This window comes from Balaenoptera musculus, chromosome 2 (genome assembly GCF_009873245.2).
Source record: "Balaenoptera musculus isolate JJ_BM4_2016_0621 chromosome 2, mBalMus1.pri.v3, whole genome shotgun sequence".
Classification (NCBI taxonomy): Eukaryota; Metazoa; Chordata; class Mammalia; order Artiodactyla; family Balaenopteridae; genus Balaenoptera; species Balaenoptera musculus.
Genome location: NC_045786.1, coordinates 173,123,985 through 173,149,177, shown reverse-complemented (window position 1 = coordinate 173,149,177; position 25,193 = coordinate 173,123,985). Strand labels below are relative to the sequence as shown.

At 48.6% G+C, this 25,193-nt stretch overlaps 1 protein-coding gene across 5 annotated transcripts in view; it reads right to left on the bottom strand.

Annotated features, from left to right (window-relative positions):
* TECPR2 (tectonin beta-propeller repeat containing 2) overlaps positions 1–25,193 on the bottom strand; it is a 103,437-nt gene that overhangs the window by 10,473 nt on the left and 67,771 nt on the right. For all 5 annotated transcript variants that reach the window (XM_036841539.1, XM_036841544.1, XM_036841543.1 and 2 more), the window contains one exon: positions 19,164–19,312. In XM_036841539.1, the coding sequence (XP_036697434.1) occupies positions 19,164–19,312 (149 nt within the window). The remainder of the gene's footprint in view (positions 1–19,163; positions 19,313–25,193) is intronic.

Below are 25,193 nucleotides of genomic sequence, written 5' to 3'. Positions count from 1 at the left end.
AAGATCATTCAATGAGAAAAGAGTAATCTTCAACAAATGGTGCTGGGAAAACTGGACAGCACACACGTAAGGGAATGAGGCTGGACCCTTAACTCACACGGTATATAAAATTAACTTGAAATGGATCAAAAATAAATGTAAGGGCTTCCCTGGTGCCACAGTGGTTAAGAATTCGCCTGCCAATGCAGGGGACACGGGTTTGAGCCCTGGTCCGGGAAGATCCCACATGCCGCGGAGCAACTAAGCCCGTGCGCCACAGCTACTGAGCCTGCACTCTAGAGGCCACAAGCCACAACTACTGAGCCCACGTGCCACAACTACTGAAGCCCAAGTGCCTAGAGCCCGTGCTCTGCAACGAGAGAAGCCACCACAATGAGAAACCCACGCACCACAACGAAGAGTAGCTCCCGCTCGCCCCAACTAGAGAAAGCTCACGCGCAGCAACGAAAACCAAAAACGCAGCCAATAAATAAATAAATAAATAATAAATAAATGTAAGAGCTAAATCTGGCAATGGTTTCTTAGATATGGCACCAATAACAAAAAAGATAAATTGGACCTCATCAATATTAAAAACTTTTGTACATCAAAGGACACCATAAAGAAAGTGAAAAAACCCATAGAATAGGAGAAAATATCTCCAAATCATATATCTGATAAAGGTCCAGTATCCAGAATTAAAAACTCTTTAAAAATCCAACAACAAAAATAAAATAAAATCCAATAACAAAAAGACAACTGAATTTTAAAAAGGTCAAAGAACTTGAATGGACATTTCTCTGAAGACGTACACATGGCCAACAAACATGAAAAGAGGTTCAACATCATTAGTCATTAGGGAAATATAAATGAAAACCACAGTGAGGTATCATTTCACACCCACTAGGATGGCTAAAAAAAGAAAATGGAGAACAAGTATTGGTAAGGATATGGAGAAACAGGAATTCTCATATATGCTGCTGGGATGTCAAATGGTGCAGCTGTTGTGGAAAACAGTTTGGCAGTTCCTCCAAGGTTAAACATAGAATTACCACACGACCCAGAAATCCCACTCCTAGATATATACCTAAGGAATTGGAACAGATGTTCAAACAGAAGCTACACGAATGTTCATGACAACACTCTTAACAGTAGCCAAAAAGTGGAAACAACCCAAATGTCCACCAACTGATGAGTGGGTAAACAAAATGTGGTCTTATCCATACAATGGAATAGCATTCAGCAATAAAAAGGAATGAAGTACTGATACTGATACAACATGGATGAACCTCAAAAACATGATGCTCAGGGCTCCCCTGGTGGTCTAGTGGTTAAGAATCTGTCCTGCAATACAGGGGACGCTGGTTCAATCCCTGGTTGGGGAACTAAGATCCCACATGCCGTGGGGCAACTAAGCCCGCGCCTCAACTAGAGAGCCAACGAAAGATCCCATGTGCCGCAACTAAGACCTGACGCAGCCAATAAATAAATAAATACTTTTTAAAAAAATGATGCTCAGTGAACAAAGCCAATCACAAAAGGCCACATATTGTATGACTCCATTTATATGAAACATCCAGGAGAGAAAAATCCATACAGAGAGAAGGCAGATTAGTGGTTGCCAGGGGTTGGGGGGCGGGAGGAATGGAGAGGGACTGCTGCTGGGTGCAGGGCTTCCTTCTGGGATGATGCAACTGCTCTGCAGTCACACAGAGTCACTGTGTGACTGTGTCACACTGCAGTCACACAGTTATCTGCAGTGATAAAAGTCACACAACGCTGTGAACGCACTGAATGCCACTGATGGTAAATTTTATGTATGTGTATTTTACCACAATTTTTTTTTCTTTTTTTTTTTTTTAAATATTTGTGTTAATTTGCATTTCTGATCATGTAGGTTTTTTTTGTTTTTTTTTTTTATAAAGGGAACGCTATTTGTTTATTTATTTATTTTGGCTGTGTTGGGTCTTCGTTTCTGTGCGAGGGCTTTCTCTAGTTGCGGTGAGCGGGGACCACTTTCATTGCGGTGCGCGGGCCCCTCACTGTCGCGGCCTCTCTCGTTGCGGAGCACAAGCTCCAGACGCGCAGGCTCAGTAGTTGTGGCTCACGGGCCTAGTTGCTCCGCGGCATGTGGGATCCTCCCAGACCAGGGCTCGAGCCCGTGTCCTCTGCATTGGCAGGCAGATTCTCAACCACTGCGTCACCAGGGAAGCCCCTTTTTTTCTTTTAAATAAATTTATTTACTTATTTATTTTTGGCTGCGTTGGGTCTTCGTTGCTGTGCTGGACTTTCTCTAGTTGCCGCGAGCGGGGACTACTCTTTGTTGTGGTGTGCGGACTTCTCACTGCGGTGGCTTCTCTTATTGCGGAGCACGGGCTCTAGGCGCGCGGGCTCAGTAGTTGTGGCATGTGGGCTCAGTAGTTGTGGCATGCGGGCTCAGTAGTTGTGGCTCATGGGCTCTAGAGCGCAGGCTCAGTAGTTGTGGCGCACGGGCTTAGCTGCTCCGCAGCATGTGGGATCTTCCCGGAACAGGGCTTGAACCCGTGTCCCCAGCATTGGCAAGTGGATTCTTAACCACTGCGCCACCAGGGAAGTCCCTACCACAATTTTTTAAAAAACAAAAAGTAGACAGGCCTTGGTTGTGACAATGTACTATCGTTTTGCAAGATGTCATCATTGGGGGAGACTGGGTAAAAGGTACACAGGGTCTCTATTATTTCCTACAAATGCATGTGAATCTGCAGTTTTCACAATAAAAATCTCAATAAGAAAAAAAAGCAGACAGCCTAGAATTCTGGTTTATTCATATTCAAAACTTCATAAAAATGAAAAAAAGAAAGAAGAAGGATGCAATTTGTAAAATGGATAAATAAGGAATTTAAGATGTAAAATCATTTGGAAATGCTAAAAAATTATGTATAATCTTGGTGTGCTTCCAAAGTCTGTGAGACAGTATGTGTGTGTGTGTGTGTACGTGTGCAAGTGTGTGAGTGTGTGTGGGTGTGCGCCTGTTCCTGCTTATTTTTAAGTGTCCTTTCAAGATGAGCTGCAGTGCGGGTGATGGGGAGGGAGCCACACCCCCTTTCTGGAAGCACCCAGATCACAGCCACCAACCTGCTTTGATATTTACAAATCAAAGGGGCTGCTCGTGACTGTAAACACCCCATGTTCTCAAAAGATAAGCACTCGTTACTCATTATTATGAACAAGTAACACCAGTGTTACAGGATACACCATTACTCTCTCCCATTAACTGAGAGACTCTCCACAATATATAAACTGAGATCTTGACTAGACATGATGTTGAAGTTAAGGGGTGAAGTTTTCACGTGATGGACTGTTCCCAAACTGGGACTCCAAAGGCTCTGCTGCTGTGTGCACCGGCCTGGGGGCCCAGAGTGACCGTTCTCAGGTTAAGGGATTCATCTTAGCTGCCAGATGCAGCGAAAATACAGCTGAGTTTAGATAACATGAACTGGAAATGTGACAGGTTCTGTGTTTCCTGGAATCAAGACAAGCTTGTTTTCGAGTTACATACAGTACTTGTTAACTCTGACTCCAAGCTTCTCGTCTCGTATATCCCCCCAAGAATTCGGACTACAGTCACTAAGTTAGTTGTGGTAAGACCACACACTCTGAAGACCACACATACAGATGGCCAAAAAGCACATGAAAAGATGCTCAAAATCACTAATTATTAGAGAAATGCAAATCAAAACGACAATGAGGTATCACCTCACACCGGTCAGAATGGCCATCATCAAAAAGTCTACAAACAATAAATGCTGGAGAAGGTGTGGAGAAAAGGGAACCCTCCTACACTGTTGGTGGGAATGTAAATTGGTGCAGCCACTATGGAAAACAGTATGGAGGTTCCTCAGAAAACTAAAAACAGAACTACCATATGACCCAGCAATCCCACTCCTAGGCATATCTGGAGAAAACCATAATTTGAAAGGATGCATGCACCCCGGTGTTCACTGCAGCACTATTTATAATAGCCAGGACATGGAAGCAACCTAAATGTCCATTGACAGAGGAATGGATAAAGAAGATGTGGTACATATATACAATGGAATGTTACTCAGCCATAAAAAAGAACAAAATAATGCCATTTGCAGCAACATGGATGGACCTAGAGATTGTCATACTGAGTGAAGTATGTCAGACACAGAAAGACAAATATCATATGATATCGCTTATATGTGGAATCTAAAAAAAGGATGCAAATGAACTTAATTACAAAACAGAAATAGAGTCACAGATGTAGAAAACAAACTTGTGGTTACCAGGGGATGGGGGGGAGGGATAAATTGGGAGATTGGGATGGACATATACACACTACTATATATAAAATAGATAACTAATAAGAACCTACTGTATAGCCCAGGGAACTCTACTCAGTACTCCGTAATGGCCTATATGGGAATAGAATCTAAAACAAGAGTGGATATATGTATATGTGTAACTGATTCACTTTGCTGTACAGCAGAAACTAACACAGCATTGTAAATCAACTATACTCCAATAATAAAAAAAAAACAAAACACCACACACTCATAGGATAAGACTCTGGTAATCACAGACAATGGAGAGATACAGCTGATGGCCCTGGTCACCGGTCACCCGCCCCTCTGCTGGTGGCAGCTGAGGCAGGCAGAAGTGTGCAACCCAGAGGTCATCCACCCCTCCCTCAGCTATTTTCACTAACATTGGTTTTCTACCCAATTTCGTGAGACTGCAAGCTTGGACCCTGTGGTGTGTGGCCTCAATTGCTTCAGGGGCCTCCGAACTAGTCTCCATCCTACCTGGGGCTGAAGGATAATCTGCACTGGGCATGTAACTGTCTTGCACCATTGGCCATGGTCCCTGCTACCTGCAGGGTAACCCCTGCCCCCCATAGCCCTGCACCCTCTCCCAGCAGCACCCCCTTTCTGGCCTCACGGTTGGCCAGGCCCGACAGCGCTGGGCTTTGGCTCTAAGCAAACAGGACTTTGCACCCCACCTCTGGATTCCCCTTTGCAAGTCTGCTGCTAAAACCCTCCCTGCTCTGCAAGGCCCAGCTCACAAACCACCTGCTTCACTGGCCTCCTGAAGGACCCCCTGCCCCATCTCCCAGCCCGAAGGGGCCCCATCCAGGCTCATCCCACCAGGCCTTCCCCAGTGTGCCCCCCATACCCCAATCCCCTCGGGGCTGGGCAGACTCGGAATCCGTCAGGCTTTTCCATTTTCACAGCCCGCAGAGCTCCAAGCGTGGCTGGTCTCACAGAGCCTCTGCTCAAGAAACCCTCATGCAACTGGCATATAGGGGGGCAGCAAGGCTCGGGAACCCCACGTGAGAAGAGGGAGGGCAGCACAACCAACTCCAGCTCAAGAGAAAACACAGCCTCTTACTAAAAAGCTCTGGCTTTTCTGAATCAAGGGCTCACCAAAACCAATTTGGGGCTGGAAGGGATGCAGGAGACCGGCTAAGCCCAACCCCCTCGTATCCTGGGTGAGAAAACTGACAAAACTCAGGCTGAGAAGTGAGGGTCCTGCCCATGGCTCTGGGGCTCAGACCAGAGTTCTCCAGACTTGTAGCAGACTGAGCCTTTGTCCCAAGGAACACACACACACACACACTTCCCTCAGCCAGAATGTGAATAAATCCAGGAGAAAAGAAAAAAAATTGTAAATTTTGCAGCCAAAGGTAATGTTTATCTAGACAGATCCTTCTGGTATGGACTTCATGTGACCTTGGATAAAACTCAGCAGGAATGGTTCAGGAACACCAAGGTGGATGAATCGGAGAGCCTGCGGAGCACCACAGACCCCACCGCGGAAGACGCCTTCTGGAGAGAAACCCTAACCCCTCGTGGCGGCCAGTCGCGCTTTCTCGATCCCCTTCCTTCCCCTCCAAGCTGTGCCCTCCCTCTGTCCTAATGAACCCTGCATCCACCTAACATTTGTGACACACGGTGAACTGTGCCTTCCCTTGAGGATTTGGGGTCTGCACCGAGCACCCCGAGGCTGCCATAGGGAAGCCCTCCGGCCGTCCCTGGGCACGTGGCCCCAGAGTGGCTGCGCTTCCTGAGGTCTGTCTGGTCGTTTTAGTTCCTCCGCGCTTTCTCCTGCAGCAGAGCCTCGTGCTGCCTCGGGTCTATTCCCTCTCGTTTCACAGAAGCTTGAGACCTGGATACCAGTGGTAACAGCCTGTATTTAAAGTACCAGCAGGCTCTCAGACACCTTGGCCTTCAACTCAGCGTGTGACCTGGGGCAGATCCCCTCCTCCTCGGGTTCTGTGTCCTCAGCTGCAGGATGAGCAGGTGACCTGCGAGGCTCCCCTACCAGGTGTTCACGCTCTGAGTCTGGGACGTGGCGGTTCTGGCTGCCCTGGGCCGGCCGTGCCGCCCAGTGGTCTCCCCCAAGGCCTGCGAGCCCCGCTCTGCGAGCTGCCTTGGACCCCTGCGGCAGGCACCCAGGGCAGGTGCACGGGAGCAGCTCTGCCAGCACTGGTGGAACACGTTTGGCTGAAGTACAGGATTTTATTTGGAGAATGAGCTGCACTGCTAAAACTGCTGACCCAGCTGAGCAAGGCACCCAGATGCCGGACTCTGGATGGGAGCAAAGTTCCTCTGCTTCTTTCTTCCTCTAGTTGGCCGACTGCAAAGCCAGAGGACCTCCCTCCTGGGGATTCCTGCGCCGGCTCCTGCAATCTCCTCAGCCCCCGCAGCTGGCCTGAATCCAGCAAGACACAGCATCTGCTAACTGCAGGGGGATGTGCTAAAGAAAAACACTCAGAAACAGGTTTCCTGGGCAGCTGTTACGTTCTGTTCTTCCTGAGCAGGGGCTGGTGAGGTCGGCCGTGACCGCTCTTTCTGTTCACCACTGGGGCACGGACCCCAGCCCGGGTGACTGTGCCCGTGGTCAGCGGCAGGGCTCCAGCGTTGCTGTGATACGAGGTCTGCAGAAACTCTATCCCAGGGTGCTGGTCCCAGGTGCCTCCAAGAGCTTCTCACATTCAGCTGCTCAACTGAATGCCTGGTGCTGAGGCCCTGCTCACCGGCTGCTGCCCAGGCAGCCTGGGGCTGGCCGTCCAGAGCAGCAAAGCCCAGGAGGGAAAGGTCCCTGGAGGTGACCCTGTGGTTTGCTCCCCTGGGACCGCATGCAGACCCTTCCTGGTGCTCGCACACACCTGTCAGCTGGGACAGATCCCTGGGTGTTTGTTTTAACCTCTGGGTCATCGGGTGTTAGAGACTGGTGAGGGGACTGCTGCAGGGCTGGGGAGGCCCATCCGTACCCTGGCGGCCCTGGACTGGGGGTCACAGCCTTCCGGAACGAAAAGAAAGGCTTAGGGTCAAATCCTCCAGGGAAGGCTAATGTTTCTTAGGAACAGGGCTTGAGGGGATGAAAGCTCAAAACAACAGGTGTTCAAATGGAGCCATGGGGGAAAAGGCGACGTGGGGAAAAAAATAAAGAAGTGGCAGAAAACCAACTGCCCTCAAAGTGGGGCCACTCCGTCCAACAGCGTCAGACTCCATTTTTGGAGGTCTTCTCCCTCACCTGCAGGCAGCACCACTGTGTTCGTCAGCGACTCAGTGTGTAACAGAGAGCTCCACCGACACCTCGACACCACTCAGAGATGCTCAGAGGATTCAAGGAAAACGGGCAGGAGGGAGGGGGCACCCTCTGAGAAGCCCTGCCACCACGAGTGTGGAGTTGGAAGGGAGGACCTACACCATGGCTCTCAGCACTGGGTGTGTGTCCGCATCACCCGCCGGGCTTTGAAGAGCCCACAGCCTCCTGGGCAATGATAACAGAAGGAACAAACGCATCCATCCCTGCAGTCCCTTCTGAAAGAAACAACACTACAGTGACCGTGGAAGAGGTTTTTTTTGTTGTTTAAGTTCAAATCTCACAAGGATAATGACAAGAGGAGAAAACTGCCACACAACTTTGGAGGCTGGAAAGTAGAGAATGAGCAGGAAAGGACTCAGCAGCTGAGAGCAGGGACCCCCCCAGCAAACCACGCAGCCCGATCGCCACGCAGAGACCGCAGCCAGCAAGTCTCACGCACGCTCAGGGTCCCCAGCCAGGCTTGTGGGCCCCCCGCTTACACCAAGGTCGCCAACGTCTACAGAAAGCCTCTGCATGGAGAAGACAGCGGAGAGACAGAAAGCAGGCAACTCAAGGGACACGGAGACCACGCATGGGAAGAAACTTCAAAAACGTCCTTGAGGGCAAGAGAAGACTCGACCACTGTGAAACAGCAAAAGGAGCGTCCAGAAATTTAAAATATAATCACAGAGGAATTCCCTGGCGGTCCAGTGATTAGGACTCCATGCTCTCACTCCCGAGGGCCTGGGTTCAACCCCTGGTCAGGGAACTAAGATCCCACAAGCCTCACAGTGTGGCCCAAAAAAAGAAAAAGTATATGTTTGTGTTTGTGTGTGTGTGTGTGTGCGTGTGCGCGTGTGTATTTTTATAGAAATAACCCAATAGGGGGATTGCAGGATAAAGAAGAAAGATAAAAACATAAAGAAAAAGAAAATAGGAGAGAAAAGGTAAGAAAAGTAGAGGCCACTTTAGGAAGTCCACAGTACGAAAGCAGGACGCCCAGAAAGAGCACACAGAAATGGGAGGGGCAGAGGCCAGAAGGTGACTGCCAACAGGGGAACAGGACACATCCCAGAACAAACGCCACGAGCTCCAGGCTGAAAGGGCTCCTGGCACGAAGGATAAAACAGGCTCCCCCAGGCACACATCACTCTCTGCTCTCAGAACGCTGGGAACAAACAGATCTTACAAACTTCCAGAGAGAAAAAGCAGGTCAAATATCAAGGATCAGGTATCAGAATGGCTTCAAACTTCTCAACAGCAATACTGGACACCAGGAGATGACAGAAGAAGACCTTAAAATTCTAAAGGAAGTCTATTTCCAACCTAGACTGCTATACTCATACAAGGTCAAGGATGAATGTGGGCGAAGACTTTCAGACACACAATGCCTCCAAAAGTTACCTCTACAAACCCTTCTCAGGAACCGACCGGAGGATAAACTCCACCAAAAAAGAGACAAAAAGAGGAAGACACAGGATCCAGGAGAGAAGGGATCCAAAGCACGAGCAAGGCAAAGGGGGCCCAGGAAGACAGAGTGACCAGGCCAGAGGGCCGGCCAAAGCATCCAGGACAGATGACTCCAAGAAGAATGGGATGGAGCTCACATGTCCGAGTGTACAGAAGGCAAACGGACATAGCTGGCAGGGAGAGTCTGGGGTTGAATATGTAAAACACAGAAAACCAGATGGGAAAAAAAGACAACGATCGAGCCCAGGGAAAACAGAGAGTCGTGCGGACAAGCAAACGGAGTGCAGTTTACTGCCCGGCTCAGCTCTGGAGGGCGTGCGCCCCACCACAGCACCGCAGCTCCCGAGGATGGAAGCAGGGAGACGGGCGCACGGCTGCGGGGACAGGCACCCTTCCCTTCCAGCAGGAGTCAACCGAAAACCCCTAGAGCTAGAAGGATAGAGACACAGCTCCCTACGAAGTTATTCAGGGAGATGACGCCAAAAGAAAGGAGTTCTCTAGACGGGGGACGATGGGCGGGGAGACGCGTTTCCTGTGGCACACCTGTAGAACCAGCTGACGTGTAACCTGTGTAGTTACGTGTGTGACTCTGATTAAAGTAAGAACCAACCAACCAAGATGCCTGAGCCCCATCCCGCTGAGCTGATCTCCAGGGGAGGGACCCAGGCCTGGACATTCTCAGCAAGTACCTCAGCCGGTCCCCGGGTGGATGTAATTCTTCACTTTTCTGGTCAGGAGATGAAGGGCCAGTGAGTTCGGACAACTTGCCCAAGGTCATTTGGTCTCATATGGAAAAAAATAACTTTTAGTTCAGGTTCTTTTGACTTCAAATAGCAGACTCTGCCACTGGAGGTCCTGGCTAGCAGAGCCCCAGGGGCCGCTGTGTCCCCGAGCACTGTCCCCTGCTGCTGAGGGGGAAATGCCGCCACGCCTTCCCGCCACATCAGCGAGACCTGACAGGTCGGCAACAGAGCTGGCAGGCACGGCGGGGGCAGCCGGTCTCGTCACCGAGAGGCCTGGGCCCCAACACACACTGGCTTCCTGTGCCCCAAACATTTGGCGTCAGGGTCCCCACGCACCTGCCACCCCAGCCCTGCGCCTCACAGACGTGCACTCTGGATCCAGGGAACCAGGCCGAAGAGTTTCACGGCTCGCTGCACGCCTTCCTCGCCTAGAGCCTGTCGCGCCCCAGCCGTCGGGGGCACCCACTGCCCCTGGAGTCAACGGCAAACTCTCCAGGCCAAGAGCCAACTGCCCCAGAGCCTGAGCCCGAGGACCTCTTGAGTCTCCCCTGTCACACGATGCCCTTCCTGCACCCTACCCTCCCAGAGGGTCTTGCTGGGTACGACTAGGATTTAGAGTCGAGAGGCACAGGAAACTGACGTCTCACCAGGCTCGGGATGGTCCCCAAGAATGGACTGTCCCCAAAAATGAACCGTCCTGCCCAAAGCACCGCGGAGCAGCACTTTTCCCTACTCAGCAACACTGGGCCAAATGCATTACTTGCTGGTCACTGGAAGTGCCCACTGGGTCTGCCAGGCCCAGTTCAAGGACTACATCGTCCACAGGAGCCAGAGCTGGCAACCCTTGGTGACCTGGGTTTCCTTCCTGGCTGCTACCCTGACCTACTGCCCCCTCTGCCTTTGGTCACTTAACCTTTACCTCCCTTCAGGGGCGGCCTCCCTCACTCCTGCTCCCCTGCAGCGCCCAGCACAGCCCCGCACACTCTCGCATTCCTTCCGACTTTTTTACTGTTTGATACATTTTAAACAGCTCTACAGGGGTGTGACTGACATCTAATAAAACGCACACATTTAAAGCGTATGATTTGTGGGAATTCCCTGGTGGTCCAGTGGTTAGGACTCAGCATTTTCACTGCTGGGACCTGGGTTCACTCCCTGGCTGGGGAACTAAGATCCCACAAAACGAGTGGCGCAACCAAAAAAAAAAAAAAAAAAAAGGGTACAATTTGATCATTGTTGCCACATGCCTACACTGCTGACACCCTGCACCCCTCCTCCGTAACCCCCCCCCATCCTGCTGCCCCCACAGGTCCCCAAGCAACCACTGCTCTCTGTAGCTATAGATGAGTCAGCGTTCTCTAAATCTCATGTAAATTAATCATTATAATATGTATTATTTTTCCACCTGACTTCTTCACTCAACATAATTAGTTCATCAAGTTCGGGATATTTTCAGCCATATTTCCTCAAGTATTTTTCCTGTCACCTCCCCCTCTCTCTTCTCCTTTGGAACTCTGACTACATTTATATTAGGCCACGTGGAGTTGTCCTGTGCTCACTCATGCCCTGCATTTTTTTTTCCAGTCTCTTTTCTCTCTGTTTCAGTTTGGAAGCTTTTTATCACTGTGTCTTCGAGCTCACCTTTTCTCCTGCGATGTCTACACTGCTGCTGATCTCAGCCAGGGGATTTGCATCTCAGGGATTACAATTTTTATCCCTGAAAGTTTGATTTGGGTCTTTTTTATGGCTCCCATTTTTCTACCTAATGTGTGCAATCTTTCCCCAGCTTCTAGAACATAAAGGATAAAGCCATAACAACTGTTGTAATGCCCTGCCTATGCATTTTATTTATTTATTTTTTGGCCGCGCTGCGTGGCTTGCAGGATCTTAGCTCCCCAACCAGGGATTGAATCCGGGCCCTTGGCAATGAAAGCACCAAGTCTTAACCCCTGGACCGCCAGCGAAGTCCCCATCCGTAATTATTATAATAACTGTCATTGTGATAATCCGCTAAGCAGACTCTTTACAAGGGCGGGTGCCACCCCTGCTTCACTCCCCTATGTGGCCTCGCTGTCTGCACTGGACACAGTCAAGCTTCCACTGTCATAAACAGCATAAAAACAAAGAGCTTTGGGAACATTTCTGATTATTTCCCAAGACTGATTCTTATTAGGTTATTCAGTTATGAACTTACTCCATAAGTAATATAAGTTCATTGCATTCACAAAATAGAAGTGAATTAAAGGAAGAAAAACAATCAGCCACAACAGCACCACACAGCTATAACCACTGCTATCATTTGCTGTATATTTTTATAGATTTTTTCAATGTACACACAATTTTTAAAAAACATTTATTTACTTATTTATTTTTGGCTGTGTCGGGTCTTACTTGAGGCACATGGGATCTTCTGTTGTGGAGCGTGGGCTCTTTGTTGCGGCACGCGGGATCCAGAGCGCGTGGGCTCTGTAGTTGCAGCACACAGGCTCTCTAGTTGTGGCCTGCAGGCTCCACAGTCGTGGCACACAGGCCCAGTTGCCCCGTGGCACGTGGGATCTTAGTTCCCTGGTCAGGGAACTAACCCACGTCCCCTGCACTGGAAGGCGGATTCTTAACCATTGGACCACCACGGAAGTCCCGCATATAATTTTATTTTTCTTTTAAACAAAAACAGAATCATCAGGGCTTCCCTGGTGGCGCAGTGGTTGAGAATCTGCCTGCCAATGCAGGGGACACGGGTTCGAGCCCTGGTCTGGGAAGATCCCACATGCCGCGGAGCAACTAAGCCCGTGCGCCACAACTACTGAGCCTGCGCGTCTGGAGCCTGTGCTCCGCAACAAGAGGCCGCGACAGCGAGAGGCCCACGCACCGCGATGAAGAGTGGCCCCCGCTCGCCGCAACTGGAGAAAGCCCTCGCACAGAAACGAAGACCCAACACACCCAAAAATAAATAATAAATAAATTAATTAAAAAAAAAAAAACCAGAATCATCAGACATACTTGGTAACTGACATTTTTATTCTCCATGGGAAGAAAACCTCCTCTGGGAAGCATCGTGCAGGGGATGTCGCTGCCCATGCGGCACGCACCCTGCAGAACTCAACTTGGGCCTCAGCATGAACCCCTGGCAACATCCTCAGGAGCAGGGACCTCCTAGACACTAAGCATGTAACTAGCAATGCTGTTCTCTTTCTCTTATTAAAAAAGCGGGACTGTCAGATGCGACTGTGTCTCATGTTTGGCCCGTGGAGCTCTGAGCTCCCTGTCCCAGGATGCCGTGTCGTGTCTCTGTGTGGTATCGCTCACTGGGATGTGAGGAGGGATTTAACCCATGGTGCCCCAAATGCAGTGAGAGGAATCTGGTTTAATTACCCCCAAGGTCTTGTACTCTTATGTCAGGAGGGAACACGAGTCTTCAGAACACCCCAAAACTCTTAGAAGCAGGTGGCTGGTTGTACCTGCAGACTGGGCTTTGGGGTGTGGGTGCCCCGCTCCTTCTGCCATCTCCATCCCCTGTGTTTGTGACCTATGCCAGCCGCGGAGGAAGTATGAGCAGCATCCAGGGTTGCCCAGAGCCGCCCCGGACGGGAGCAGAGAGTGAGGGCCGCTCTCCCTGCGCCCTGCGCGCTCCCGGTGCCCCGAGACGAGTCAATGGAAGGCCCAACAGGGGTGGGGGACTTCTCTAACCCTAACGCCTCTCCAACGCAAACCTTCCTGACGCTAGCTGTGAACTTCTCTAAAGATCTGGATGTGTAAAGCAGCATCAAGTTCTGTGCCCACCGGCAGCATCTGCGAGCATGGCATTCTCATGGGATTACCTGTTATCATGTTTGCATATTTACTTTGGTTTTTTTCTGTTCATAGAGCTAAAATTACCCAAAGCAGTTGAGTTTAAAGTAAGTTTTTAAGTGTTCGTTTGGCCATTTACCAGTCATACTAGTCTTAGTTGTCCTAGTTTCTCTCTTTTCCAGGAAAAGCTATAATCCAGGCAGAGTAAACGACCCTGGAGACCAGATGGGCCAGTCCACACAGGAAGAGTCGGCTGGAGCCTCCCCTACGGGAGGGCAGGACACTGGGCGGGCTAGGGAAGAGCAGGGACTGCTCTGGAGGCGGAGGGGGCAAGGGGAGGGCAGGACACTGGGCGGGCTAGGGAAGAGCAGCGACTGCTCTGGAGGCGGAGGGGGCAAGGGGAGGGCAGGACACTGGGCGGGCTAGGGAAGAGCAGGGACTGCTCTGGAGGCGGAGGGGGCAAGGGGAGGGCAGGACACTGGGCGGGCTAGGGAAGAGCAGCGACTGCTCTGGAGGCGGAGGGGGCAAGGGGAGGGCAGGACACTGGGCGGGCTAGGGAAGAGCAGGGACTGCTCTGGAGGCGGAGGGGGCAAGGGGAGGGTAGGACACTGGGCGGGCTAGGGAAGAGCAGCGACTGCTCTGGAGGCGGAGGGGGCAAGGGGAGCGCAGCGAGGACGCTCCGAAGGAAGCGGGGGGGCCGGTGCGGGTGGGGCAGCTGGACGAGCCTCTTCCACTCGGGCACTCAGTGCCCCCGGGCAGCGGAATCCCAGCATCAACTGGGTTCGCTTTGCACACACCTCTACTATGGACAGAAAAGTCTCCCACTGAAGCGGCAAACTCCAGAGAAAAGATGCTAAACACAACTATAAATATTTTCTCCACATCCTTCCAAATGTCAGCAAGTCTGAAAACTGAGTCATTCGTTTTGAGTACTTTGTTAAAACTTCACCCCAAAACTCCTACAGGAGGGATGTTTTACCAGAGAAGAGAAAGGGACACAGAAATAGAGAAACCGCTGCTAATTTCGGAAGACCCCTGTGGCTTCACTTCTCTGTGCCCTTTAGCATCTGTTACCGCGTCCGTTTGCTTCAGCTGCACACATCCTACCTGTAGACCAGGACGTGCACATCCAAGAAGAAATAAAACAAACCAGAAAGAGGTCGAGGACTTCCCTGGTGGTGCAGTGGTGAATAATCCACCTGCCAACGCAGCAGACACGGGTTCGAGCCCTGGTCCGGGAAGATCCCACATGCCGCGGAGCAACTAAGCCTGTGCGCCACAACTACTGAGTCCGTGCGCCACAACTACTGAAGCCCGCGCTCCACAACGAGAAGCCAGCGCAATGAGAAACCTGCGCACCGCAACGAAGAGTAGCTCCCCCTCGCCGCAACTAGAGAAAGCCCGTGCATAGCAACGAAGATCTGAAGCAGCCAAAAATAATTAATAAATAAATTTTTTTTAAAAAGAGGTCGATTATGATCAAAACATGGAAATCCCATTTACATTCTGATACTTGAATTCAACCAAATTGTCCTGATTTTCTAAATCTTTTTTTAAAATAAATTTATTTACTTTTGGCTGCGTCGGGTCTTCATTGTTGCGCGTGGGCTTTCTCTAGTTGCGGCTAGCAGGGGCTACTCTTTGTTGTGGTGCGTGGGCTTCCCATTGCGGTGGCTTCCCTTGTTGCGGAGCACGGGCTCTAGGCACATGGGCTCAGTAGTTGTGGCACATGGGCTCAGTAGCTGTGGCACGTGGGCTCAGTAGTTGTGCCTCGCAGGCTCTAGAGCGCAGGCTCAGTAGTTGTGGCGCATGGGCTTAGTTGCTCCGTGGCATGTGGGATCTTCCCGGACCAGGGCTCGAACCCGTGTCCCCTGCATTGGCAGGCAGATTCTTAACCACTGCGTCACCAGGGAAGCCCCTTTCTAAACCTTTTAACAAGGCCTCATCCCACCCCACCGCCACCCCGCCCCTGGACTAGTCTTCTCAGGACCCTCTGCAACTTTAAGATGAATTTGAAATTCAATTTAAAGGTAGGCTTTGTCCTAAAACACTGAGTGTGAGGCCGCCGAGCACGTGACACGCTGCCTGGACACAGCGTTCCATCACAGCTCCAGCAGGCAGTGGCTGGCCCAGGCCTTGGTCCTCAGCAGGGCTTGGAAAAGCGCAGCAAAGGGCCTGTGCAAATGTAAAGCCTGTTTTTTGTCCCCACAGGAACCAACTCTCTATCTACAAATTCCACAGCCAAGTGCATTTCTTCTACAGCACACTGAAGCTACTGAATAAGAAAATGTGGTCTCATTTAGCGGAACTACTTGAAATAGTTAATGTTTAACAGCCTATTTAGCAATCACTACTTTATTCAAAGCACAGCTTTGAGGCCCTTTCATGTGAATTTGTTCTATTTTGGCCATTTTCCTGGGCAAAGCTGTAGATCACCACAGTCAATAGAGCACTCCAAGTAAAGCTTTCTTCCCCCAGTTTTAGCTTTGCTTCCTAGAGGTTATTCTAGAATCTAAATGTTGAAAGGAAGAGGAATTCGCAGTTTCATGCAGTCCTTGATGTGACACCAAAAGCACAAGCAACTAAAGGAAAACGTAGATAAAATGGACTTCATCAAAATAAAAAACTTTTGTGCATCAAAGGACACCATAAAGAAAGTGAAAAGACAATCCAGAGAATGGGAGAAAACATCTGTAAATCATAATTCTTAAAAGGGTCTACTATCCAGAATATATAAAGAAGTCTTACAACTCAATAATAAAAAGACAACCCAATTACAAAATGAGCAAAGTATTTGAATATTTTAGTTCTCCAAATAAGATATACAAATGACCAATAAGCACATGAAAAGATGCTCATTAGTCGTTAGGGAAAAGCAAATCAAAATCACAAGGACATGGGGATGTAATGTACAGTATGACTATAGTTAATACTTATTGCATATTTGAAAGCTGCTAAGAGAGTAGATCTTCAAAGTTCTCATCACAAGAAAAAAAAATTTGTAACTACGTATCATGACAGATGTTTACTAGACTTATTGTGGTGATTATTTTGCAAGATATACAAATACTGAATCATTAGGTTGTACATGTGAAACTAATACAATGCCATACGTCAATTATATCTAAATTTTTAAAAACCCTATTGAGGGACTTCCCTGGCAGTCCAATGGTTAAGAATCCTCCTTCCAATGCAGGGGATGCGGGTTCGAGCCCTGGTCAGGGACCTAAGATCCCACATCCCTCCTGGCCAAAAAACCAAAAAATAAAACAGAAGCAGTACTGTAACAAATTCAATAAAGACTTTAAAAATGGTCCACATCAAAAAAATCTTAAAAAAACAAACAATAAAAACCAAATGAATTACAGCAAAAAGTGCCAAGTTGGATCAGATCAGCTTTCCTTTCTCTACAGGTCTGTTCTAATATAAATCAGAACATTCAGTAACCCACACAATATAAAAATTAAATTTTCCTGTTTCAATAAACTTTTTTACCCTGTTTTTTAAAAGAAACCCACAATGAGATACCATTTTACAACTATTAAGATGGGTAGAATTTAAAAACTGGGCAAGAAAAATTTTGCAGTGAGGATGTAGAGAAATTGGAATCCTCATACATTGCTGGCAGAATGTAGAATGGTGCAGCCACTGTGGCAAACAGTCTGGCGGTTCCTTAAAAAGTTAAACATACAATCACCATATGACCCCACAATTCCACTTAAAGTTATACACCCAGCAGAACTGAAAACGCATGTCCACATAGTCTTGTACACGAATGCTCACAGCAGCATTATTCATAGTAGCCAAAAAGTAGGAACAACCCAAATGTCAATCAACTGATGAATGGATAAGCAAAATGTGGTCTATGCATACAGTGGAATATTATTCAGTCATAAAAAGGAATAAAGTACTGACACATGTTACAACGTGGATGAACTTTGAAAACGTGAAGCCAAGTGAAAGATGACAGATACAAAGGCCACATATTATATGATTCCATTTATATGGAAAAGGAAAATCCAGAATAGGCAAGTGCATAGAAACACAAAGTAGATTAGTGGCTGCCAGGGGCTGAGGAGACAGGGGTTCCGGAAGAAAAGGGAGTGTCTACCAATGGGTAGTGGGCTTCTTTTCGGGGTGGTGAAAAAGTTCTAGAATTGGATAGCAGTGATGGTTGCACAACTTTGCGAATATACTAAAAAACACTGAGTTGTATGCTGTAGAAGGGTGAATTGTAACTCTTTAAGAAATAACATAAAGCTGTCAGGGGTTGACAACGACATACCATGGGAGCAGGCAACAAGAGGGTGCCTCGTCTAAGGGGGCTTCAGACCAGCAATGAAACCAGCTAGAGGTCGGCTTGCCTTCACCCTCGCTGCGCGCCAGCAGAGCCCACAGTGCCGGCGACAACGCCTTCCCCTGTCGCCTGACCGTGGCTGTCAGCGCACCGCCGTGTGCAGACGAACGCAGAGTGGGCATCTGCACAGCGCTTTCTAATTCACAGACGCGATCCTACTCGGCTCTTCGCAGGACCCTGTGAGGACGAAGATCCACGTGGAGCCCGCCTCCCCGTGGCCATGAGCGCTGACCAATGGCCTGAAAGAACTCGGGACCTGACTCCTGTCCAACTGTAGGGTCTCCCAGCACAGGCCCCGTGTCCCATGGGCAGGATTGGTGGTCCTCATGACCAGCCCTGCACCTTGACCTCAGCTGCCCCATCCCTGAGGGTTCATGATGCCCAAAATGTAGACAGTCATGAACACAGGCATTCACCCAAACACCTGATTTCCTTCTTGTCCCCGTTTAAGCACTTTTTTTTCAAGGACTAACCACTCCTGCCACACTGCCACCTCTGCATATGGCAACTTCATTTTTTTCCCCAACAAAGTCACAAAGTGGGGACTAGCAACAGTTAGAGCAAATAACTCTTATTAAATCACAGCCCCCCACTTATAAATTTTAGCAGAACTATACTTAACATAGCAACGAGGCCCATCAGGTATTTAAGGGTAACTAAACAGTACACTAAAATCAGACTCCCGCTTCTGATTCGAGTGGTGGAACAGTCAAAAGAAAAGGAAAAACATTTAGGATACATGGTAAACTGAAATATGGCCGGGGTCGGGGGAGGGGATGGGGCACACGAGAAGAAGAATTTCTTCAACAAACCAGGAAAGACACTCACAAAATAATGATAATACATTATCTCCATGACAAGATTTTAAAATGACTTTTACTTTCTTCTCTATACTTTTGGATATTGTTTGATATTTTCAAAAATAATGTTCATTCTGTAAAAAGTCAGAAATGAAACACTTTTATTTTGAGAAAGAAAAAAAGCAGCATTGGCTTAGATAATCGTTAATCTGTTCGGCCCTGAACTTCACAAATATCAAACTCCAGGTGTGGGATGCCAGTGAATGAGCGTGTGTTGACCTGGGGCACACCTTAGCCCCCAGGCTCCCTGACACGGCCCTCCTCCCCCAGTGGCCGGGAGGCCACACTCGCAGGTGTGGTCCTCTTCCCGACACCAGCACCCGAGCAGCTTACTGACGAGCAAGTTAGTATCAGTTAACTTTTGCTTACCTGGACAGGCGGTTCAATCATTATCCAGGCTGGAAGCATCAGACTGGGATTCAGAGGCTGGGTACCCACGCGGAAGTAAACTCCACCCCTGGAATCACAGGCCCAGACGTGCTGATTTCCACATGCCAGGCTCATCAGTTTTACAGCTCCTATAGACAAACAGAGAAAAAGTACACACATTAATTACTCTTGTAAGATGACTCATGTTTCATTTAATCTATGAACTTTGATTTTATACTTCAAAGAAAGAGGTGCTGCTGCCTTTGCAGGTGAACTCTGTTGCTCGAGAACATTACAGCGCACGGGAGTCACCAAGGCCTCTGGCTGCCCTGGCACCTGCCCCGCGCCACAGAGCAGCCCTTGCACGCCACGGGCAGAGTAATCAAGATGCCATCCGGACAGTGCCCTGAGCCACCAAGCCCAGGAATTAATATCTCAATGTGGGCCCCATCATTAGCTTCATCAGATACGTGACTATTACCAGCAAATTCTGGATTTGGGGCAAGGGAATTCATCCTTTAGGTAATCTTTTTTTCTTTGGCTGCGTAGGGTCTTAGTGGCAGCACGCGGCACCTTCGTTGTGGTGCGCGGGCTTCTCTCTAGTTGCAGCGTGTGGGTTTTCTCTCTTTGGCGGCGGCGTGCAGGCTCCAGGGCATGCGGCCCCTCTCGCTGAGGCGCGAGAGATCAAGATCCCACGTGCCGCGGGGGCTTAGTTGCTCCGCGGCATGTGGGATCTTAGTTCTCCAACCAGGGATCGAACCCGTGTCCCCTGCAGTGGCAGGCGGATTCTTTACCCCTGGACAACCAGGGAAGTCCCTCTTTCAGGTAATCTTGATCCTAATTAGAATTAAAATTAACTAACTAAGCCTCCCAGGATCCTCATTTTTCTTTTTACATTTCTCCTTGTTTATTACACCAATTTTAAGAGGAAAGGAAATGGGAGGAGTCTTCAAAGAGAAATTTGATTAATAGTTTATCTGGCAGAAAGAGCAACAGCCCATAGTTACTGAGCTGCGCGACAACGATGCATGGCTACTGCCGCGCCAGCTCATGCGTGAGGCCGTCAGGACGCAGACCCCGGGAGAGAACGCCGAGAAGCCGGGGGGCAAAGGGCAGGCCGCGGCTTGAACCCAGGCCAGCCTGACCCTCCCCGCCAGCCACCTCTGACCTCCGGGGCCCCACATCCCGTGAACACGCAGATCTTACACGGTCGGCTCCCTCGCTTTTGACAGATGAACATGCCTGGGTAACCCATGGCTTATCAAGTTATGGAATGTTTTCATCGCCCCAGAAAGTTCCCTCAAGCCCCTTTCTCAAGAAAGTTCTGCCCCTCCGCCCCGAGGCAGCCACTCCTCTGATTTCTGTCGCCACGTATCTGTTCCGTCTGCTCTAGATGACTGTAAAAGCAGAATCGCACGTATGCACTCCCTGGGCCTGGCTTCTTTCACTCAGTGTGACGTTCATCCAGTCACTCCTTTTTACTGCTGACTATGAGTCCACTGCATGTAAACGCCACAGTTAGTGGTGCATCCTACTGATGGGCATTTGGGCCATTTCCACTTTTTGCTATTAGGAGTAAAGCTGCTATCATCATTCCTGCAGAAGACTTCTTTTTGTGAACATGTGTTGTTTTTCTTGAATAACACCTAGGAGTGGAGCTCCGGGCTATAGGGTAGATATCTGTTTAACGTGGAAAGAGACCGCCAGTCTTCCCATTTTACACGCCCACCAGCGGTGTGTGCTGGTGGCCCACACCCTCACCAGCATCCACTTCTGGCACCTCTGTCAGCCATTCTAGCAGGTGTAAAGTGGCATTGTCATGGTTTTAATTTGTATTTCCCTGGTAACTAGTGAGGTTGAGAATCTTTTCATGTGCTTATGGGGGGCATCTGTGTATCTTCTTTTGTGAAGCGTCTGTCAAGTCTTTTGCCCGTTTTATCAGGTTGAATGGTTTGTCTTCTGATGGCTAAGTTAGAGGATGACCCATTTTGACTGTGAAGCAGGGAAAAGGCGGCGCAGCGACATGCACCGGGAGTGCTGCTCCTGGCCACCTCGCACAGTCGTCACCGCTATCAGATGACAGCCCAGGTGCCTACACCACAACGCACCGGCACGGATCCTGCTATGGGGAAATCTCGTCACATGTGCTTCGCTTAAAAGTGTCAACCCACTACTACTGAAAAAATTCTTAGTATCCCTTTGTACATTTCCTGAAGATGATGATTTCTCTTATACTGAAATTAGCTGTATTTTTAAAATCTTTTATAGAATGTCTTACCGGGGAGTTAAAATAGACATCCCAGAGCTCTAACATTACCCATGAAAAGATTTGTAGCAATCCAAATAAAGTACTTTCAGCAGTAAATTCCAGAAACGGCCGAGAAACGAATTCTAATTTTAAAATGCTGATTAAAAAATAATTTTATGTTGGAGTCGTCAACCTGCCCTAACAGGAACTACAGGTGGTAGCTGCTCATGTGAAGAGAGTTATGTGGTGACAAACACACACTGGGTCAGCACCTCAGAATTAGCAGCGAATAACACCACCACCAGTGAAACACGGAGTTCATATTACAAGGCAAGCGTTCTTTTAGAACAAACATAAAAGGTTGCTAGAATATACACTTCAGTGTATAAATCAGCTTATTCTGAATTGACGAGACAGGTCAAAGAAGAAAGCGTTTAATCGAGGGCTTTTCCGTAGTCTCCGACTTCGCAGAGGGTCTCCCAGGCTGCCTGGGTGCAGGTGCATGAGGTCAGGGCAGGTGGCAGAGAACACTGGCCCCCCCAGCACTCCCTGGCTCGTCAGTGTCCCTTGGAGTTAAGCGGGGCCCCATCACTGGTTCTGGACAATGGGCTGCGAGCAGAAGGGATCTGTCACTTCTGAACTGAACCATAAAAGAGCTGGCAAGAGGGCCTTGCCTTTCAGCTGTCCCCTGCCGCAGGGACACAGGGGCAGAGCCACAGAGCACCGCAGGGGGCCAGTGAGCCACCACCTGGGAACCACTACCACAACCATCGGAAGACTGACAGGCCGAGAGCCAACTTCGCGGGAGCAGAAAGCAACCTTCACTGTGTTACATCGCTGGTATTTGGGACTCGTTACTATAACAATGTTAGTCCGACTAACACAGACATGCTGCGATTTTCCTGTCTTCCCCTTATTTTGTTTTTCCCTCCCATTAAAAAAAAAAAGTTTTAATTACTTTATTCAACAGATGAGACATTTTCCCTTTAGGATTACTTTTTAAACATATATTTTAGAACAAAAAGTGGCATTTATTTGGTGTTTTACTATTTACAAGACACTTTTTTGCATAAATTACTATATAATATAATCCTATTTGTTACCTAAAGGCACGAACCGACACTGAATATTTCTTCATTAAATGCTGTGACCAGATGTATTCAATTACAAATTGCATTAGTTTGCTAAACATTCCAGTGCCTGACATATGCATATTTATGTGTACTGGGAAATCAAACGTTATGAGCATCTTAAATATCTGCTAAATGATGCAAATTTTCTTCCAAAAACTAGGACTGTCATAAATCATAAAATTCCATATTCAGTCTCTATAACTGGGTTCAGTAGCTAGACATTTAATTGAAGAATTCTCTTTATCTAAGAAATGGAAATCAAAACTACAATGAGGTACCACCTCACACCAGTCAGAATGGCCATCATTAAAAAAAATCTACAAAAAAAAATCCACAGATAACAAATGCTGTAAAGGATGTGGAGAAAAGGGAACCCTCCTACACTGCTGGTGGGAATGTACGTTGGTGCAGCCACTATGGAGAACAGTACGGAGGTTCCTCAGAAAACTAAAAATAGAGCTACCATATGATCCAGCAATCCCACTCCTGGGCATATATCCAGACAAAACTGTAATTCAAAAAGATACATGCAGAATAAAACAACAACAACAACAACAAAATAACAACAAAAAGATACATGCACCTCTATGTTCACAGCAGCACTATTCACAATAGCCAAGACATGGAAACAACCTAAATGTCCATCGACAGATGAATGGATAAAGAAGATGTGGTACATATATATAATGGACTACTACCCAGCCATAAAAAGACGAAATAATGCCATTAGCAGCAACATGGATGCAACTAGAGATTATCATACTAAGTGAAGTAAGTCAGAAAGAGAAAGACAAATACCATATGATATCACTTATACGTGGAATCTAAAATATGACACAAATGAACCTATCTATGAAACAGAAACAGTATCACAGACATAGAGAACAGACTGATGGTTGCCAAGGTCAGGGGGTGGGGTTAGGGGAGGGATGGAGTGGGAGGTTGGGGATAGCAGATGTAAACTATTATATACAGACTGGACGGACAACAAGGTCCTCCTGTACAACACAGGGAACTATATTAGGTATCCTATGATAAACCATAATGGAAAAGAATATTAAAAAAAAAGAATGTAGGGCTTCCCTGGTGGCGCAGTGGTTAAGAATCCGCCTGCCAGTGCAGGGGACACGGGTTCGAGCCCTGGTCCGGGAAGATCCCACATGCCGCGGAGCAACTAAGCCCGTGCGCCACAACTACTGAGCCTGTGCTCTAGAGCCCGCGAGCCACAACTACTGAGCCCACGTGCCACAACTACTGAGCCCACGTGCCACAACTACTGAAGCCCGCACGCCTAGAGCCCGTGCTCTGCAACAATGAGAAGCCACAGCAATGAGAAGCCCGCGCACCGCAACGAAGAGCAGCCCCCGCTCTCCGCAACTAGAGAAGCCCACGTGCGGCAACAAAGACCCAACGCAGCCAAAATCAGATAAATAAATAAAATAAATAAATTAAAAAGAAAAATTAAAATGCTAAAAGAAAAAGAATGTATATATAACTGAATCACTTTGCTGTACAGCAGTAATTAACGCAACACTGTAAGTCAACTATACTCCAATTAAAAAAAAAAAAAAAGAGAGAGAAAAAGAATTCTCCTAATCTAATCCCAAAGTAGCAACTGACTTGGTAATTTGTATAGGAGCAGAAAAGAGAGATGCTACCTCTTAAAAAAAAGAAATTAAGGCAGAAATCATGTTCATGACTTGATACTTTGCTAAAGTCATGCTTGAAACTGAAATGTCTGCTTGCAATGTAAAGACTGGTGACATTCCAGACTTTACAATGACCTGGAGCTGCCCAAGGTCAGTGCCAGCATGAGGTAGTCCGGATCACGTTTTCAGCACTGGGAAGATGGGCTTTTGTTTCTTGTTTTCAGTGTCAGAACGCTTGTAGAGGCCAGGACTGAAAGGGAACCAGGTGAAGCACATCTCTGAACAGCTCTGATCAAGCCAGCATCTCCTACCTCATGCCCTGGGCAGGCGGATGGCAACCTGGAGCTGGACTGATGAATTACAGGTGAAGACATCTTGTACCTGCTGTTAAGACAGTTTTATCTGTGATTATCAGTAACAAGGAATCGAAACTCATATCCCAGAATCAGCTAGAAATGGAGTTACAAACGACGACGGAGCGCCCCGACAGTCCGATTTCCCACTGCGTGTGGATGTGGCCGTGCACAAGGTCCCTGCCGGCAGAGCCCCTCCGCCTCCACGTGGAAACTCCTCGCAGGTCAGACCAAAGTGACTGTTGGGACAGAGTAGGAGCAGGAAGCTCAGGGAGAAGCCCCGGGGTGGGGGTGCTGACTGAAGTAGGCGAGAGCAAGGAGGACATTCTAGGCCACGGGAAGAGAGGCGACCCCAGGGGCCCAGTCGGGCCTGGCACACAGGGAAGAGCGATGGCGGGTGGCCGGAGCCCCGCTGCACGAGGCCCTCGAAAGGCAGGCTGGGTCAGGCTGCCAGGGCACCAGGTGCTACCCCGAAGACTGGAACTTGATTGCAGGGCGTCGAGGGCATAGCCCGGGAGCCATGTTTTAGGAGAGATCGGGCAACCATGGCAGGAGGTGGGCACACCTGGAGCCATGAGGCGGCTATGGCAGTGCAGGTGTGGAGGGGGAGCTCTAACCCTGGCAGTGGCGGGAGGGAAGCAGAGGGT